At 42.4% G+C, this 18516-nt stretch overlaps 1 protein-coding gene across 4 annotated transcripts in view; it reads right to left on the reverse strand.

Annotated features, from left to right (window-relative positions):
• RP1L1 (RP1 like 1) overlaps positions 1-15852 on the reverse strand; it is a 50048-nt gene extending 34196 nt beyond the window's left edge. For 2 of the 4 annotated variants that reach the window (XM_019440920.2, XM_019440917.2), the window contains exon 1: positions 15532-15750. Coding sequence is in view for 1 of the 4 variants with exons in the window: in XM_053901102.1 (XP_053757077.1) it covers positions 15518-15534 (17 nt within the window). In the remaining 3 variants the exon portion in view is untranslated. The other 2 variants (XM_053901103.1, XM_053901102.1) reach the window with 2 other exon arrangements.
• Positions 15853-18516: the final 2664 nt, after the last annotated feature.

The raw sequence follows: 18516 nt of genomic DNA on the forward strand, positions 1-18516 counted from the left end.
ATTAGGTAATTCAGAGCTGGACCTGATGCCCGCAGCAGGTCAGAACTAACCTATCCTCGCTGTCACTCAGGCTGCCTGGGCATAGATGCCCTTTGGGAAGTTGACTGCCGTCCAGACAGAGTGGGAGTGTCCAGGGCAAGGCTCAGCCTGTCCACACAGCTCCCCTGAAACAGCTCCAAGCCTGAGGACCTTGGGCCATGACAAAAGGTTCCTGTTAGGGGAGGCTCTTTGTGGCATACAAAGCACTTTCACCCACTCTCAGTTATCCTTGGAAAACATTTAGAGTGAAAGATCAGGGGCCCAGAGAGGAGAGGGATCTGCTTAGGGTCCAAGGAGCAGGTAAGGAGAAAACAGTTTGAGTCTGGACTCAAACTGAATGCTCACACAGAGGCATCAGTTTACGTTCCCCAACCATCTGGGCTCATCACAGCATCTGGTGAGTTACTGTGCCCCCTTTCACAGTCCGAGGAGAGCACAGTGTTTCCTTCCGTATTCATCTACTATATTGAAATCAAGCTAGTTAGGTGATAGATTCAATGAGGTGATAAATTTACTGTGTGTGATGTTATGCAGGAACCAGAAGACTTTTCTGGGTCTTTTTGGTATTAAATAGAAGAATAAATATATCAGTAAAAAATATAGTTCAAAGAACTCCCCCTTAGTCAGTTGACCCACTTAAGAATATACTAGATGCTCTAGATAATGTGCTCAGTTGAACTTTCCTGCAAAGAAAGAGTTAATGTAGATGTTATTTGTGGTAACTTATCTCCCATATAGGCACTTATTTCCCTAAGTTGGTTGAGACAGGAGGGCAAAGAGACGGGGGGAAATAGGAAGAGAGAGAGGAAAAATGGGTTCGTTTCAAGATCAAAAGATGCTCAGAGATCCAAAAGGAAATACAAACTCTGGGGGTGGGGGGATTTTCAGGACTCTGTATCCTCCTGATAAGGAACGAATTCTTAGGATGGCTCCACCCTCCTGTCTGCAGCCCCAGGGCCAGGTCCCCTCTCCAGCAAGAGCAGGCAATGGCACCCACTCCTGGAGCTGGTGACCAGAGGCCAGAGCAGACACAGACCTGGGGAATAATATCCCCTAAGTCCACAACAGGAAAGAACAATTGGGCAACACCTGCTTTGTAATATTTCATTAGTTTCAGGTATGGCTTATGTCAATTACACATGTGAACACAAAAATACTGGCTAAATTCAGCTATTCAAATTAAACACACATTCAAACAAATTTACACTTATTTGTAGGCATTAGTGACTCTCACTGAAGTCTAACCAAACGGTAAAACAGTTTGGTTCATCTTCATGATAAAAGTTTAAACAGAAGCGTTGAGATAGGAACTTCCCGTGGATGCTGCAACTTAGGCAGAAATTTAAGACAGTTTCACACGGAAATAAAAAATTGAAGGAAGAAATGAAATAATTCCCTCCCTTGATTTTTTTTCAAAATATTAGATAAAAGTTTCTACTCAAATCATTTGAGAGTGGGAATTATTGAGATTAGAGCTGAGGCAAATAAATGCGATCACCAGACAGAAGGACACAGATTAAACCCATTAGCTACTCAACAGATTAATGGAGGAGCTCCAGCAGGGCAGCTGGGGCCAGGTGTTCTTGCTGCTGCTTTCTGACAGAGCAAGCAACATTAGCTCTGCTGAAGGCCCTTCACTCACCCTCAGTTCTTCTCCTTGTAACCCCATCAGCAGCAGGAGAGAAAGAGAAACAGGACATATAGACATTGTATTATCCACGATTCAGGTAATATGATTCTAAGTGTGTCAACCTGACCTACCTGTTTCTCTTTGCTTCCTGATGATGTTTTCAATTTATTTAACAAACCATGCTATTTGAGCATCTTATTATGAGCCTTTCAGTTTCATGACAGTAGAGAAAACGTGGCCAAACTGTACTTAGACTACCAAGGCATCAAGGTATCCACCCCATAACAAATCAAATCTAAGAAATGAATGAAAATAAACTTAGAATATATATATACATATATATGTGTGTATATATATATATATATGTATATATGCACACATATATATGCATATGTGTGCATATATACATATATATATATGCACACATATATACATACATATATATGTGTGTATATATACATATATATGTGTGTGTACATATATACATATATATATATATATATATATATTTTTTTTTTTTTTTTTTTTTTTTTTTTAAAGGGGATGCCTGGGTGGCTTAGTCGGTTAAGTGTCTGATTCTTGATTTCGGGTCAGGTCATGATCTCACAGTTTGTGAGATAGAGCCCCACATCAGGCTCTGTGCTGACATTGCAGAGCCTGCTTGGGATTCTCCCTCTCTCTCTCTCTTGCCCCCGCCTCCCTCAAAATAAATAAATAAACTTTTAAAAGTATTAAAAGATGAATGACAGTTAATTTGGTAAAGATAGATGAAAAGCATTTCAAGTAGAAGGAACAGCATGGGCAAAAAAAAAAAAAAAAAAAAAAAAATCCCTGTGGCATTTCCCTCTTTTTAAAGGATGGTGTTGGTAGAACGTTGTATGACATATATTTATTACAGGGTTCTAAATCCTGAATAGTCAGTGTTGGTTGTTGTTGTTTGTCTTTTGATTCTACTTTAATCTACTTAAAACAAAAAATAAAGCTCCCTTGGAATGACACCAGTCGTAGGAAAGAAACTACGGAAACTGGAAGATTTTGGAGTGAGGTTGACAGGCTGGTCCAGGAAAGCTGCATGATTTGAACTGTTCAACCCTGTTCCTTTCACTTCAGAAATGGTACTCTTTTAACAGTGAAGTCTCATATATCTCAAATAGTTGGAAAATGAGCCATTTTGCATAAGTCAACTTTCCAAGTAACAAAAGTTTTACTTCTGTGTAACACCAAGATTTTTTTCTATGCTCTAAATCACTAAAATTTTTAAAAAGAATTTATAAGAGACAAGAAAAGGACTGTTGCAATATTAACTATAAAATAAAATACAACATTTTTCATATGATATGGAGCAGATGCAATGCCATGGCTCAACAAATCCTATGTCATATTCCTCCTTCCTGAGTATATGACCACACTTTGTCCTTTGCAGCAGGTGGCCTATGTGACCAGCTCTTTCCAATGAAATGTGAACAGATATGGAGGCCTCAAGTTGGAACAGTAGAGTCAATTAAAACAGCTTGGACCCCTTAGTCACCACTTAAATGACAATAGCCCCAGAGGGTTGCCTGTGTAGGTGAGAAATAAACCTCCATTGGACTAAGCCACTGAGATTTGGGAGTTATTTATCAGTGCAGCCTAACCTAGCCTATCCACACTAATGCATGACATAAAAAGGAGAACAACAAAAATAAAAATATTTTTAAATTACATGGAAAGAAAGTACTCCAAATTTTTCTAATTTTTCTTAGGTGATGGTACCTACAGGTAATTAAAAAAAAACTGGCTTTATATATTTTCAATATTCTATCATGTAATACATTATTTTTAGTGGAAAAAAAATTAATTTTATTTTAAAAGCCCCAAAAGTTATTGGTGAAGGGATAGACACATAGATGAATGGAATAGAATAGAGAATTCTAAAATAGACCCACACAAAGATCTCCAACTAGTTTTTGACAAAAATGCAAAATGAGAAAGAATAGTTTTTTCAGTAAACAGTCCCAGAGCAATTGGGCATTCAAAAGGAAGGAAGGAAGGAAGGAAGGAAGGAAGGAAGGAAGGAAGGAAGGAAATTAATCTCAACTTAACCCTCATGTCTTATACAAAAATTAACTCAAAATCACAGACTTTAATGTAAAATATAAAATAATAAAGCTTTTAGAAAAAATAGAAGGAAATCTTTAGGATCTAGGTAAAAGTTCTTAGACTCAAACACATGATCCAGAAAAAGAAAAATTGATTAAATTTAACTTTATCAAAATCTAAAACTTCAGTTCTGCAAAAGACCTCATTAAGTAGATGAAAAGACAAACTACAGAATGGGAGAAAATACTTGCAAACTACATGTCCAACAAAGAATTGTTATCTAGAATATATAAAGAAACCTCAAGACTCATAAGGGAACAAAGAATCTGATTAGAAATTGGGTAAAAGACATGAGCAGATACTTCACCAAAGAGGAAATATGTATTGCAAATGAGCATGTGAAAAGACGTTCAACACCATTAGCCATGAGAAATCTTTACCTACCTATCAGAATGACTAAAATTTTATATGCCCACATTGCTGATGGGAATGTAAAATATTGCGGCCACTTTGGAAAACAGTTTGGCAGCTACTTATAAAACTAAACAAGCAGCTACCATAAGACCCGGGAATTGCACTCTTGGGCATTTATTCCAGGGAAATGAAAACATAAGTTCACACAAAAGTCTTTACATAAGTGTTCATAGCAGCTTTATTTGTAATAGCCAGAGGCTGGAAACAACTCAGATGTCCTTCAATGAATGAATGCTTAAACAGACTGGTGGTACATCTATCCCATAGAATACTACTCAAGCAATGAAAAGGAAACAAACCATTATTGATGCACACCACAAATTGTGAGGCAAAATGTTGCATATTCTGACTCCATTCATCTTCCTTTCTTGAAATGGCAAAATTATAGAAATGGAGAACAGAGGAATGGTTGCCAGAGTTAAGGAGGAAAGTGGGTGAGGCTATAAGAAGGCAAAATGAAGGATCTTTGTGGTGCAGGATATGTCTATATCTTGACTATATCAATGTCAATATCTTGGCTGTGATAGTGTACTATAGTCTGATGAGATGTTACCATTGGGGAAAATTGAGTAAAGACTATAGATCTCTCTGTATTATTTCTTACACCTGCATATAAAACTACAATTACCTCAAAATAAAAGACTTAATTTTTTGAAGAGTTTTTAAAAGTCCCAAGAGGGAGAGTGATCAAAATTTTCACCGTATGTGGCAAAGACTGTTAATACCCATTCTCCCTTTCTTCTTACTCACAAAATCCTAAATATTGGAGGCTGCAATATATCTAATTAATAAAATGACATTTTCTAAATTCTTTTTTCAGGTGGGGATGACCAATGAGGGTTTTTTTTAATGTTTATTTATTTTTGAGAGAGAAAGTGTGTGAACAGGGGAGGGTCAGAGAGAGGGAAACACAGAATTTGAAGCAGGCTCCAGGCTCTGAGCTGTCAGCACAGAGCCCAACATGGGGCTCGTGAGATCATGACCTGAGCCAGTCAGAAGCTTAACTGACTGAGCCACCCAGGCACCCCAGGATGACCAATGAGTTTTATGCAGAAGTCATTTGGAGGAGTTTCTAGGAAACCTCTCTCAAGGGTGCTAAGACATTTTCCCCCTCACTCCCTTCTCCTTCCAGATGCCTGGAACATGTACACAATGACTACAGGCACCATTTTGTCATCGTGATGGAATCTAATACTAAAGATAAGAGATAGAAGGAGCCTACATGCCAATGGCCACGGAACTACCATACCAGCCCTGGACTGCCTCTGAGTTTTTCAATTAAGCCACTGAAACTTGATTTTCCATCATTTGCAGTCAAATATATATGTGCTACCAAAGTGAGCATACCTGCAGTCAAATGTAATCTTACTTGGTGCACCATACAATTTACCACATCTCTCAGTGCCTCACCTCCCCCTGTCCAGTCCCAAACATTCCCATCCCCACACAGAGGAATGGTGACTTGGCTTGGGGCTTAGTTGTGCTTAAGGAGCAAGAGGAAGTCTGCAGAATTGAAAAACCAGAGATGGCTTTGATTCATTTACGTTAGAAAACTCTCAAGAAACTTAAGAAAAACAAAACTAATCGGGTAGTTAAAAGTAAGAGAAAAATGGAGAGTAGTACTGGCTAAAATCAAGAGAGAAAAAATTTGGAGGGAAAACTAGAAAAAATCAGGAGGGAGGGGAAGATAGGTGAAGATCTGTTGGATATTTTGCTATGAAATGACCCCTTGGGGCTTCTTAGGGAGGTTTTAGTAAATAATTGGCTTTGGAAAAAAATTTTTTTAAACATCAGAATGAGTTTCTCTGATTCTACTAGTATGCTGCAAAATGCCAACAGGCAGCTCAAGTATATTTTGGTTATGAAAGAATTGTCTATGTGCCCAGGGTCCCCTAAATTAAATGCTTAGTAACTTAAGGGAAAGATAAGAAGAATGCAGGGTGCTCTTAGGAAGCACAAGCAGGAGAACATCTACTCTAGCCAAACCATGATCAACTTTTAAAAATTACAAAAATATTTTTGAAGAGGAATGTCACAGACATTCTATTTCTCTCTCTTTTTTAATGCAGAGCTTCAAGCAAGACACAGTGAAGCTGATGGTTACATGGGTGCAGTTAAATTTTGGTTCTTTTCCCCACTTACTAGTTATTTATGTAATTTTGGCTAAATTAACTAGTAGCCCAAGCCCCAGTTTCCTCATCTGAAAAAAATAAAAATTACCCCAAGTTCTACATGAAAGCATAAGTTTGAAAATGCCTGGCACCCTGTAGGTGCTGGATGTTAGTTCTTCCACTCTTCTGATGGTTCCTAATCTGGCTTCTGCCATAGGATGATGGGTAGTCTGCTATGGGCTCCCCAAAGACCCGAGGATCAGTGATGAGAGACACATTCTTGGCTTCTCAGAAAGGAAGGGAAAGCATTTAGATTAGTGTCTTGGGCAGAGGGGAACAGTGTCTTTCCATCTGTCTCTTTTGCCAGGTAATAAGGTAACAAAGAGTCTGGAAAAAGCTGGAATGTGATCCAGTAATCCCTGCACAAGGAAAGAGAAGATCCTGGTTCAGCCAAGAAGCTAATGTGAGTGCTGGAAAAACACTCCTTTCTCGCCTGGGGGCTTACTGGCTACTTCTCACCTGGGCAGGTGGTGGTAGGTGACAAAGCACCCAGCTCCCAAAACATGTTGATGGAGTCATGGAAATTCAGAGAATGGAAGCAACTGGTATGTTACAAGAAACTGATTTACAAAACCAGAGCAATAAAACTCTATAGAGTCTGTCATTCTGGCAAATGTGGCCAAGAGTGGGTGGGAGGAGATTGGGAGATGATCAGAAAGGGTAGCAGAAACTTCCAGCATCTGTCAACAAGGGGGCATGTTGCCAGGGCATGTTTGGGATGTGAGAAGGTCATGTGGGGTCCTGAGAGCATCCAGCCCAATTCTTCCCTCTGGGAAAGCTTATGCTCTGCTCCTTGACCTTCTTCTCCAAGAAGACCCAAGGTCTATTCAAGGTCTAGGAAACTGGACTGCTCAGAACTTGGACCAGGTGACTGAGATGCTGTCTCACTGGGGTAATGAGGACTCAGAGATTTCACACCATATCTCTGGACTTCTGATTTCTTCTCCAAAAAATGAGGAGGCTGGGCAAGTTGGCCCTTAAAGACGTTGTCCATCCTGAAAGTCTATGACTCTACAAGAAGCCAGTGGCTCTCCTGAATTGTAGCTTCCAAAGAAAAGCAGCCCATAGCAGACCATCCCTGTGCCACCCTCTGCTCTTTGAAAGGCACACAAGGCCACACAGGTCTGATTCACCCCTGCTCTCAACTAAACAGAAAAATGTAACAACTAAGATTTGACTGGGTCAAGGTGAGCTAATAGCATCTATAAACAAAGACCACCTCTCCCTCTCTAGCTTCTGGCTGGTTCATTCACCAGTCTGGGCCTCAGCCTTTTCATCCTTTTTCATTAATAAAATAAAAACAAAATCCCTTCCTGTTTTGTAGGCTTGCCCTGAGGATGCCATGAAGCTGGTGAGTAGTGGGAGCTCTGGCAATGCCGTAGCTGTAGTTCTCAAACCTGGTTACATGTAATAATCTACCTAGAACCCGACCTCAGAGATCTCTACCAAACTGGCACTTTTCTAGTGGTTCCTGTGGGACTCTAACATATAGCCAGGAATTAGAACCACTTCTCTCCAACTCTGAGTAAATACATGTTATTGCTAATAAAAGATGAAAAAGTCAGCTGAGTAGTTATTTAGCTTATACAACACTAACAACCCATTTGACTGATTTTTATATTAATGAGCATTTATTTTAACATTGGATCTCTTGGATTTCTTTTTTTTTTCATTTTTTTAATGTTTGTTTATTTTTCAGAGAGGGAGAGAGAGAGTAAGAGAGTGCAAGCAAGGGAGGGACAGAGAGAGAAGGAGACACACAATCTGAAGCAGGCTCCAGGCTCTGAGCTGTCAGCACAGAGCCTGACACGGGGCTCAAACCCACAAACTGGGAGATCATGACCTGAGCCCAAGTCAGACACTTAATCAACTGAGCCACCCAAGCACCCCTGGATCTCTTGGATTTCTATAATGTCTTAAATTATTGTGGGAATGAAGAAATACACAAATAGAAGAAATAAAATCTTAGATTAATTTCTGTAAAGATCTTCTCCAAACCAGTGGTTCCCAAACCTCAGTCTTCAACACCAAATCATCCAAACCACCAGAGGTTTTGGTTGAAGTCCCAGATTTTCCAAACATCACTTCCTAGAACTGAATCCAAACCTTTGAGGGTGGGAATTGGTATGAGCCATCATTCTAGGTGATTCTGAAGCACAGCCAGGTTAGAGAATCACTGCTAACACATTCTGGGATGGGCACATCCTGCCAGGAAAGAAAGCCTCCAGGAAGGGAAGCAGTCATGTGCCCTTGAGCCTTCAGCCTCTGCTGACTGGGTCTCCACGTTCCCAACTATAAAACTATGGGCTCTGGAAGTACTCAGAAACATAACCCACAGGCTGTTTCCCACTGTTCGAAGGAGTGCAACTCCCATGTCACTACCAGGCCAGGTGGAGGACACATTCATTATTGGTCACCAGTGCAAGATTCCATACTGTGAACCCAAAAGGCAACTGCTGATGTGGGCTTTCTCCTCCTTCCAGCTTGCATTTTGTCTCACTCATAAAGCCTGGATTCCTTCAATACCCTGTTGGCCACCCTGCCCCATCTTCATTCTGTCATTCAGCAGATACGGACTACACCCCAGGCTGGGCATTGAGGCCACCCCAGAGAGCATGACAGGAGACATCCTGCACCTCAGAGCTTAGAGCCTTATCTGGAGACAGGAGAGAACCAGGCTGGGTCAGGAGAAGCAGAGGGTGCATCAGACTCAGCAATGTCACTGGGAGAGCCTGCTGTAATGAGGATCTCATAACATTAGCACCTGTTTACGTTACACTTTCCCTGACAGTCTGATCCCCACACAACATGTGGGACCCACCACTATCATCTCCATTTTGTAGTGGGAAAATGGAGAAGTTTAAATACATAAAGAGATTTAAATACATAGAGACAGGCAGAAGCTGTGAAGGGAAGCTGGGGTTTGAATCCAGAAGCATGGACACCAGTACTGGTTTTCTGAATGGCTAAGTATCTTACCTGTGTGTGCTGTGTAAAGATATTGTCTTTCATTTATTAACCTAGTAAGGATTTTGCATACCTTACTAGGAGCCTTGGGAGCATGGACCCAGAGAAGAGGCGATGCAGGCTCTAGAATTTCCAAGGAATCCCGAGTCCCCAGTATGCACTCCGGGTGGGGCACATCCCCTGGTGTCTCTGGACTCCTCATCCCCTAGGAAGGAGTGTCAATGGAGATGGGCCAGGGCCAGCCCCTCTAATGTCCAGGGCTCAAGGTGGAGCCTCTGTTACCTGCATCTACAGGTGGCAGGTGTGGACAGAGCCTTGGATGTAGACAGGAAGTTGGAGTTCTAAACCAGCTCAGCTACTTACCAGCTATGTGGCTAGGCAAGTGACTTAACTGCTCAATGCCTTACATACAAAACAAGGAGACATGCTTTCCTCAGAAAGTGCTAGGAAGGTTGCAATGAAAATTTAAAAATGGGTGTTGAAGCCTATTATGGTATGTATGCTCTTAGGCACTTTGCACCTATTCTTCTCAAATGACAGCCCTCAGTGGTTAGCCCCCTTAGGTACTGCTTCAGCAGAAGGTGTCATAATATCCTTGTATGTATATGTATACCGCATTTTCTTTATGCACTCATCCATTGATAGATACTTGAGTTGCTTCCATCTTTTGGGTATAGTGGATGCTGCTGCTTTAAACATGAGTGTACAAAAAGCTGTTCAAGACTCTGCTTTCAATTATTTGGGGTATGTACCCAGAGGTGGAATTGCTGGATCGTATGTTGATATTATGTTTAATTTTTTGAGTGACCGCCATGCTGTTTTCCATAGTGGCTGCACCATTTTGCATTCCCACCAACAGTGCACAAGAATTCCAGTTTCTCCACATCCTCACCAACCCTTGTCATTAATTGCTTTTCAATGTAGGCTTCCAGGCCTCCTCCTAGAGGAGCCATGTTTTTTAAATGCCTTGGGCAGTTTCACAACAAATAGATTTGAGAACCACAGTTCTGAAATCTAGTAGCCACACCATCCTGCTCCTGCATGGATCTGATACACATCTCCAAAATTTTAAAACAAATCACAAAGAATGTTGTAACAGGCATGGACCCTGATGTCCAAAGCCCTGGGTTCTTTGTCTTATTTGAAGTGACCTCCATGTCTTTGCCAGTAAAATGAGACCCTCAAAGCAGAAAAGCAATAAGGTCCATCTGACTCTTGTGCTAGAGCTCCAGGTAGGATCTCATTTAGAGAAATCATTTTTGCTAAGCATGGACAGACACTACACAGGGGAACTGGACACAATCTTCCACCTTCTCAGTGTTTATCTTCCTCAACTCTGCACATATCTCCCCTAGAGACACCCCTGGGGATCTCAACCTCACAGCTTTCCTATGTCACTTACTAAGGGTTAAGTGGGGAGCTTCAGGAGCAAGAGCATCCACCCCATGGTCAGAAGGAGCCAGGACAGTGAAGGCTGTGGCCAACCACTCCCATCCAGGATTTGTTTCCTTTCAGAGCTGTTAGCCATCCCTGAGCCTAGATAAGAGTCTGTTCCTTAAAACAGAAACCTGTTGGGGGGGGGGCTTCCCTTCCCTCAGAAAACGCTTGGATTCACTACTCCAATGGGTTGACAAAGCTCTTACAGAGGAAGAAGAATGAGATTTTAAAATTCCACAGACATGACTGTCTTAGAATGCTAGCAAAATCTATTCCACTATGAAAGCCTTCACTTTCCCCAAACCTGCTTGCTGACCAAACTACTTTAATTGTGGCAGTTAGAGTATCTTTCTTAAGCACTTAAGTGTCTGTCAGGCACATGCTCTAAGTACTGGCACTATGCTAGATTCAGGAGGAAACACCACACACAGTAGTAACGCTGCAGTGCTGATTTGTGAATTCTCAGGGTCAAGCACTTTGCCTGGGAAAGACTCTGTGGCCACTGAGTCTGTCCTTCTAGATCAGTAACCTCCCTGCTGGGAAAGGGGGATGGATTGCTCCCCTGACTCCCGGAGAGCTCCATTTCTCTTATGAAGGATGGCAAACACCTGTTTAAACTTCTTTTTGATATTCTGGTGAGGGGCCTTCCTAGCTGTGCCCCAGGTACAGGAAAATCTCATAACGTTGTGGGGAGGTGTGCAAGTAAAGCCTTATGGACATGACTCTGATTGGAAAGGGACATTGCTGGTCACCTCCTCTTTCACACACTTGCTGACTTTCTCACTTGCTGACAGAGGCTTGATTGGGTGACCACATGCTTCATGAATCTCTTCCAGCCACAGAGGTTGAATATTTGACTAGTCTAAACTAATCATGTAATTCCATTTCCCTTGTCAAAGGACATGTGATACCACCCTGGCCAATAACAGGCTTCTAAAAAGGTTTTTTTTATACTTTAAAAAGTATACAAGTCAGGGATTCGTCTCTTCATGCTTTTGATTGTTGTATGTGGATGTGAGTTTTGGCACTTCTACAGCCACCATGTGACCACGAGGAGAAAGCCAAAAGAATTCTAGAGTCTTAACTTGGTCAAGCCATTGAATTAATCAACCATGAAATCACTCTGCCTCTGGGCAACAAAATCCTTAACTTAAAAACACTTTTAGCTGGGAATTCCGTTTCTTGTAGCCAAAAGCATCCTAACACAACAGTGGCCCAACATGGAGCTTTGACCAAAGGATCCAACAGGACACAAGGCAGCATCAGCAGGGTATTAACTACAAACCTGCATTATCCACATGTAGAATAATGAGCTACCGCATGACTTGGCACATAAAATAAACTCACTGAGCACCTTGTCATATTATGGATGAGGAATGTGAGGCTTAGGGAAGTTATAAGAACCAAATTCCGTAGTTCTTTATATTTCATAAGTTGCTTTTATATTGGTCATCTCACTTAATCATTATAAAAATTACTATTATTATCTTCATTTTATAAGTGAGTAAGCTAAAGCTGATGTGGAATATTAAACTATTAATAGTTACATTGTGTTTTATAGTTTCATGCAGTTCTTTGCTCATCATAATTTCTCTAATTATTACCTTTAAATCGAATCTGTAAGGTAGAGGTTTATAAATAAAGAAACGGGCTCAGAAGGGTCAACTTGGCCAAGCTCCGCTAAGGTCCAAAGCTGTTCTTCCTACATCAGTGACTCTCACAGTGCAGGCCCTGGACCCACAGAGTCAGCATCACCAGTGAATGTCTTAGAAATGCAAATTATCAGGTTCCACCCAGACTCACTGTATCAGAAACTCTGGGATGGAGCTCAGCAATCTGTGTTTGTTTACTAAGACCTCTAGATGATTTTGGTGCACACTTATATTTGAGAAGTGTTTGCTTTGTACTACAGCTGTCTCTTCAGTGACCTGTCCAAAGTTATCCTTCAGGTTAGCCAGAGGTCTTGGTCAAGGGCCAAGTGTTCTTTCTAATACAAAAAGTCAAGGCTAAACTGAAAAAAGAATATGGACTCCAACCATAAAGATAAAAGCTAAGATCACAGTTGATCTCAGACTATAAAATCATGAAGCATATGCTATACTATAAGTAAAATATTGCCCTTCAACCTTGAAGAAAATTATTTTAGGATCAATAAGCAAAGATGATTCTGTTGTATACTGTATACATCACATGATCGACTCATAGAACTTAAAACCCCAACTAGTGGGATGGCCAAGATCCAACCAAAGGAACTGAAGACTGCAGAAACTGATCCTTAATGAGCTGGTGAGGGGAAGGCAGACTATAATATCAATCACCTACTATGCACCAGACATTTGACAAATGTGATGTTGTCTCATCTCAAACAATCCCTCTTGGTAGATATCACCCTGCCATGTAAAGTACCTGAGACTCAGGAACTTAACTAGCTCGCCCAAGGTTCACCCAGCTAATGAGGAGTGAAATCATTGTTCAGATAAAAGCCTAGTTTCCTCCAAACTCTTTGGCTATTTCACTTTATTGTTGATTATGCTGCATCTGGGAGAAAAGCTTTCAAAGCAGCCCACATTGAGCACCAATGTCCTATCTGCAGCTGAGAGATTGGCTAGGTCCTCAGTTAGGACCCACTTACCCCTCTTTGCTTCTGAATCCACCCTACTCTGTACTCTGTGCAGGTGGTCAGGGAGCATCACGCTCATTTTTATAACCCTCAAATTGCCTAGCACAGGGCTCAGAACAGAACAGGTGCCCTTAAGTGTTTACTGAAAACATTCTCAGATACTGCTGTTGAGGCACAGCCCTGAGCTTCTGGAGATGATGGTATTGGAAGGAACAATATCTTCCCAGCATGTCTACTATGCCTCAGGCCACTGCTGGACAAATGAACCCTTGGTCTGAGCAACAGTGAAAAAAATCTTTCTGTTCCTGTGTGGTTGGATTGTATCAGCCCAGCACCTCCTGCAAGCCACAGGGTGGTTGCTCAAGAGATATTGTTGACAGATTGATTTACCGACTAATTTATACGACATACTTATCCAATGACATAGGTATCTTGGAGGGAGTTCAGAGGAAAATAACCAAGATGATTAAAGGATTGGAAAATGTGCTTTACAGGGAAAGGTTATGGGGACTGGGGTTATTTAACTTGGAGCTGAGAAAGCTGCTGAACACTGCATGCATAGGCTATTGCACTGGAAAGAAGATATGGCTCCTTGACTCCATCCTGCTAGCTTTCCACCTAGAACACCAAAGCCCAGAGAGCAGGGGTACCATGCAGTCAGCAGGTCTAGGTGTTGTGACCACTAGTCCAGTGGTCTCTCAGCAAAACCAGGTCCCCTGCATACACATGCATGCATACACATACATGCATACACACACACACAAACCTATGTGCATACACATGCACAAACACACAAACACCCAGTCACATACACACGCATTACAGGCATGCACACAGACACGCACATATAGACATGCATACCCACACACATATACACAGACATACGTTTAAGCACGTTGGTGCTGAAAATGGCAACCAGCTCTCCTATTTTCCCCAGCTTAGATAAGGAAAGCAGACCTGTCTGAGACCACCATAATAAGAGGATTTCTGGATGATGTTTACATATCTAAGAGCATAAACAAAGAATAATGCAGGTTATACTTCTCTAGAAATTTCCCAGAGCAGAGGATATTCTCACTGTCTGAGGTGTACTTCTGGGCTGTGGGAAGGAACCAGATGCCCTCCCGGGCCTCCTTCATGGTTACACTGCCAGAAGGCAGTGGTTCATGCCCCCTTGCCTATCACTATGGAGTGGACCTCCTTCTCCAAGTAGAGGATGAGTCTGCAGTGGGGTGGAGCCCAATGGGAAGGTGCAGAACTGAAGCACAGAGATAATTAGTGTCAGTCACGCTGGACTTGGCTGAGAGTCTGCCCTCACTGGCTGTGTGCCCTCTGCAAATCACCCAGTTACCCCAAGTCTCAGTCTCTTTGTCATTAAACCTGGGACAGGAGGATGGCATTTGCCTCAACCAGGGATGACTAAAAAGAGCAACAAGGAGGAAAGAGGTTTGAGGCAGACCTGGGTTTGACTTAGTGGTGCTTCCACAATTTAACATCTCCATGCCCCATTTTCTTCTGTAGGAATGGGTGCAACGATGCTAACCCTGAAGCCAGTAGAGGAAATTCAATAATGTAATTCCTAGGGACTCCTGACCCTTTTTCCTGCCAATCTCTATATTCGCCCTGGCTCTTTATAGCCTTCTCTTGAAGTCTTGACCCTCTGAGTAGCAAACATGGCCCCTGAACCACCCCAACGTGGGCCATCCTCACCCTGTAGGAGTGGAGGGGCAGCTCCCCTCCACCCTAAGAGATTGAGGGGGGTCCTCAGGAGGGATTTCTCCCTCTCTGGCTCCAGTGACTGCATTGTTCACCCCCTCGGTGCAGGTGGGAGAACCAGACAGGCTATATAATATTAACATCCTGTAAATTAACGAGCAGGAACCTGAATCTTAGCAGCACCGTGTTTAAACATGACCTACCACCAAACAGCCCAGCAAGCTGGGGGAAGAGAACCAATCTTGCATCACCACATGCATCCTGCTCAAGACGTCCCTCCCAGAGTCTCAGGCTGAAACACCTCCCTCTTGGCTGTGACTTCCCAGAGCCAAAATACTCTACCCCTGGGGAGGCTGACCCTAAGAGACACAGACCTACTGAGACTCAAAAAGACTCACCATCCTCTGCAGAGCAAAAGAGCATGGCCAGCTCCTCTGAGCCCTCTGAGACCCCAGGGAAGTGGCCAGTGGAGGAAAGTCAGACCACTGTGGATGCTTGCCCCTCTCTCTGAAGCTGATTCAGCCTCCCCGGGGCCACAGAACTAGTGGCCTTCTTCTGGACAGCCCTTGCGGCTGCTCTCCTTGGCTTAAGAGCCCAGAGCCCCAGCCCCACAGAGCAGGTGACCTACCTCCTCTGCTTAAGCAGACAGTCCTTTTGCATGAAAGCCAGACACCCAGCAGCTCTCCTCAGAACAAAACTGGATTATGACAAACTGAGAGAGGATTAGTGGAGGACACCATCTGCAGAGAGAATAATTAGCTTAATGGGTTACACAGATTGTTCCTGGCCCTCTGCCCAAGGCTGCACTCTTCAAGACTGTTAAACACAGCCCCCATGGGCTTTCAGGGAAGCCCTCCCAGCACCAGGGGTTCCCACCTGATTCCAGCTGCTTGGGTAGGCCATGAGCAGCCTGTGCTGACAGGGGGTGCTCCATGGAAACACAAGTACTGAGCTGGAAACACCAGGGGAGAAATGGTTAGCTGATTCCCATCTCCTTGAATAAATCAGAAAAGGAAATATGATGTCATTGCAAGAGATAGGAATTCGGTATATGAAGTCCTAAAAGAACCATCTGACAAGTACACATATCCATCAGCTGTTTTCTGTACCAGTGCTGAATAACCAGTTTCCCCCCTTGTAAGACCCTACTTACTCATTTTAGACTGAAGTGGTCATTTTGGCTTTATGTTGACAACACTTCTGGTGAAATTTTGAAGCCTGGAATTATCAAATCCTCTCTCTCTCTCTCTCTCTCTCTCTCTCTCTCTTTCCCTCCCTCCCTCTCTCTCTCTGAGGGCAGGAAACTATTCTTTCTTAGAAAATTCATGTTTAGGTTCAGGGTTGCTTAGAGGCAGGAATGAACTATGTAACTTGAAACTTGGTGGTTTCCTCAATGGAATTTAATGAGGTTAAAGAGTCACCCGCAGAAACAACTGGAACTGATAATGAATTGCCGTCAAGAAACAAAGACTTAGCCAATGTGTGTTCAATATAAATATGACTGATCAGTTCTACAAATGAAATCACTCAAGGCTTGCTTCTGGCTGACAGATACAGGGTTTAGTCCAATTAGATGTGCACAGATGTGTGTTACAGAGTGGAGATCACTCTGTATTTGAAATATAGGTGTATTAGTCAAGATCCTCAAGTGAAATACAACCAATAGAATATTTAGAGATATAGATATGTAGAAATAGGTTATGGGGGATTGACCTATGCAATTATGGAGGCTAAAAAGTCCCACATCTGCAAGCTGGAGAGCCAGAAGGACTGGTGATGTAGTTCTTTTTTTTTTTTTTAATATGAAATTTATTGTCAAATTGGTTTCCATACAACATCCAGTATTCATCCCAGCAGGTGCCCTCCTCAATACCCATCACCCAGCCCTCCCCTCCCTAATCCCAGCCAGAAGGCCCGAAAACCAGCTGATGATGCAAGTCCCAGCCTGCATCCAAAGACCCAAGAACCAGGAGAAATGATGTCCAAGGTCAGGAGAAGATGGATGTTTCAGCTTATACAGAGAGAAAAAAATCACCTTCCCTCCACTTTCTTCTTCTGTTGGGGCCCTCAGAGGATTGTATGGTGCACACTCACATTGGGGAGGACAATCTGCTTTACTGAATCTACCGATTTGAATATGAATCTCTTTCAGAATCACCTTCAAGACAAGTCCAGAAATGATGTTTTAGCAGCAATCTGGGCATCTTTTAGCCCAGTCAAGTTGATACATAAAGGTAATAGTCACACTGGGCTTGCCCAGGTAATTTTAATAAGAACAAATATTGTCAAATACAATAGTCATTGGCTGAAATCCAGATTTTTTTATGCCAACTGTAGAACATAAGAAGCACAAACACATTTCAGATGGTATGTATTGGTTCATTGAGTACCCGAAAAGTGTACAACATTCATTGATATTCAGTAAATGCCAATTCATCTACCCTATGAAGTAGATATTATTATCATACCAATTTTTGAATGGAGAAACTGAGTCCTGGAAAACTTAGCTTTCCAAAAGACATTTGGCTGGCATGCGGTGGGGTCAGAATTTGGATCCAGGCTGCTTGGCATCAGCCTCCATGTGTCTAACCACTACACTTTACTTTTTGTGGGGAGAACAGCATAGGCCCAGAGAAGGAATTATTTTATTAAAGGAATAAGAAAGAGAATGAAGTGTCAAGAAGGGAATGAGAAGAGTTAAAAAGCAAGAGCGTGCAGAAAACCAAGAAAAGAATATTTCAAGTATGGAGGAATCCAGCCAAAGGCTGTTGAGACATCAAGGAAGAAAAGGTGGGGAAATGAATGGCCCTAGTTGCTGGCAGTGCAGAGAGGCTTGGTGGCTTCACAAGAGCTACTTTAGTAGACAGGTGAGAGCAGAAGATAGACTGTATGTAAGAGCATGGTAGGCAAATAGAGGCAGTTATTGGGAAGTTTGCAGTGAAAGGTAGGAAAGAGAGAAGATGGTAACCAGAGGAGATGGCCTGTGTGTGCCTGAAAACAGAAGAGATAAGCCAGTGCGGGGGGACACAGAGAATGCAGGAGAGAGGAGACAATGAGTGGAGAGTGGGGGGAGGGGGGTCACAGCTCATTATGGGACTTGGGACTGGCATGTAAATTCAGCCATTCAGACACAGAGTAAAAACTTCAGCAGGTTTCCACATCACCCAGACAAGGAAACCTGTAGCCTCTGGACAGTCATCACTCCCAAGAGTCTTGTCTCTATGATTTCCAGCAACCCAGTAAAATTTGGGACTCTCTAGTCAACCTATCTTTCACCTTTGGCATTGTTCATACCACTCTGTGTTTTCTTTTGCATTTATTCTTTCTTTCACTGCTTTGTCTGTGCTGGTGCTTGCATTGTGTCTTCTGAAATCTACATCATC

Source organism: Panthera pardus, unplaced genomic scaffold (genome assembly GCF_024362965.1).
Source record: "Panthera pardus isolate Hobbes unplaced genomic scaffold, ASM2436296v1 HiC_scaffold_13, whole genome shotgun sequence".
In the NCBI taxonomy this organism is placed as follows: domain Eukaryota; kingdom Metazoa; phylum Chordata; class Mammalia; order Carnivora; family Felidae; genus Panthera; species Panthera pardus.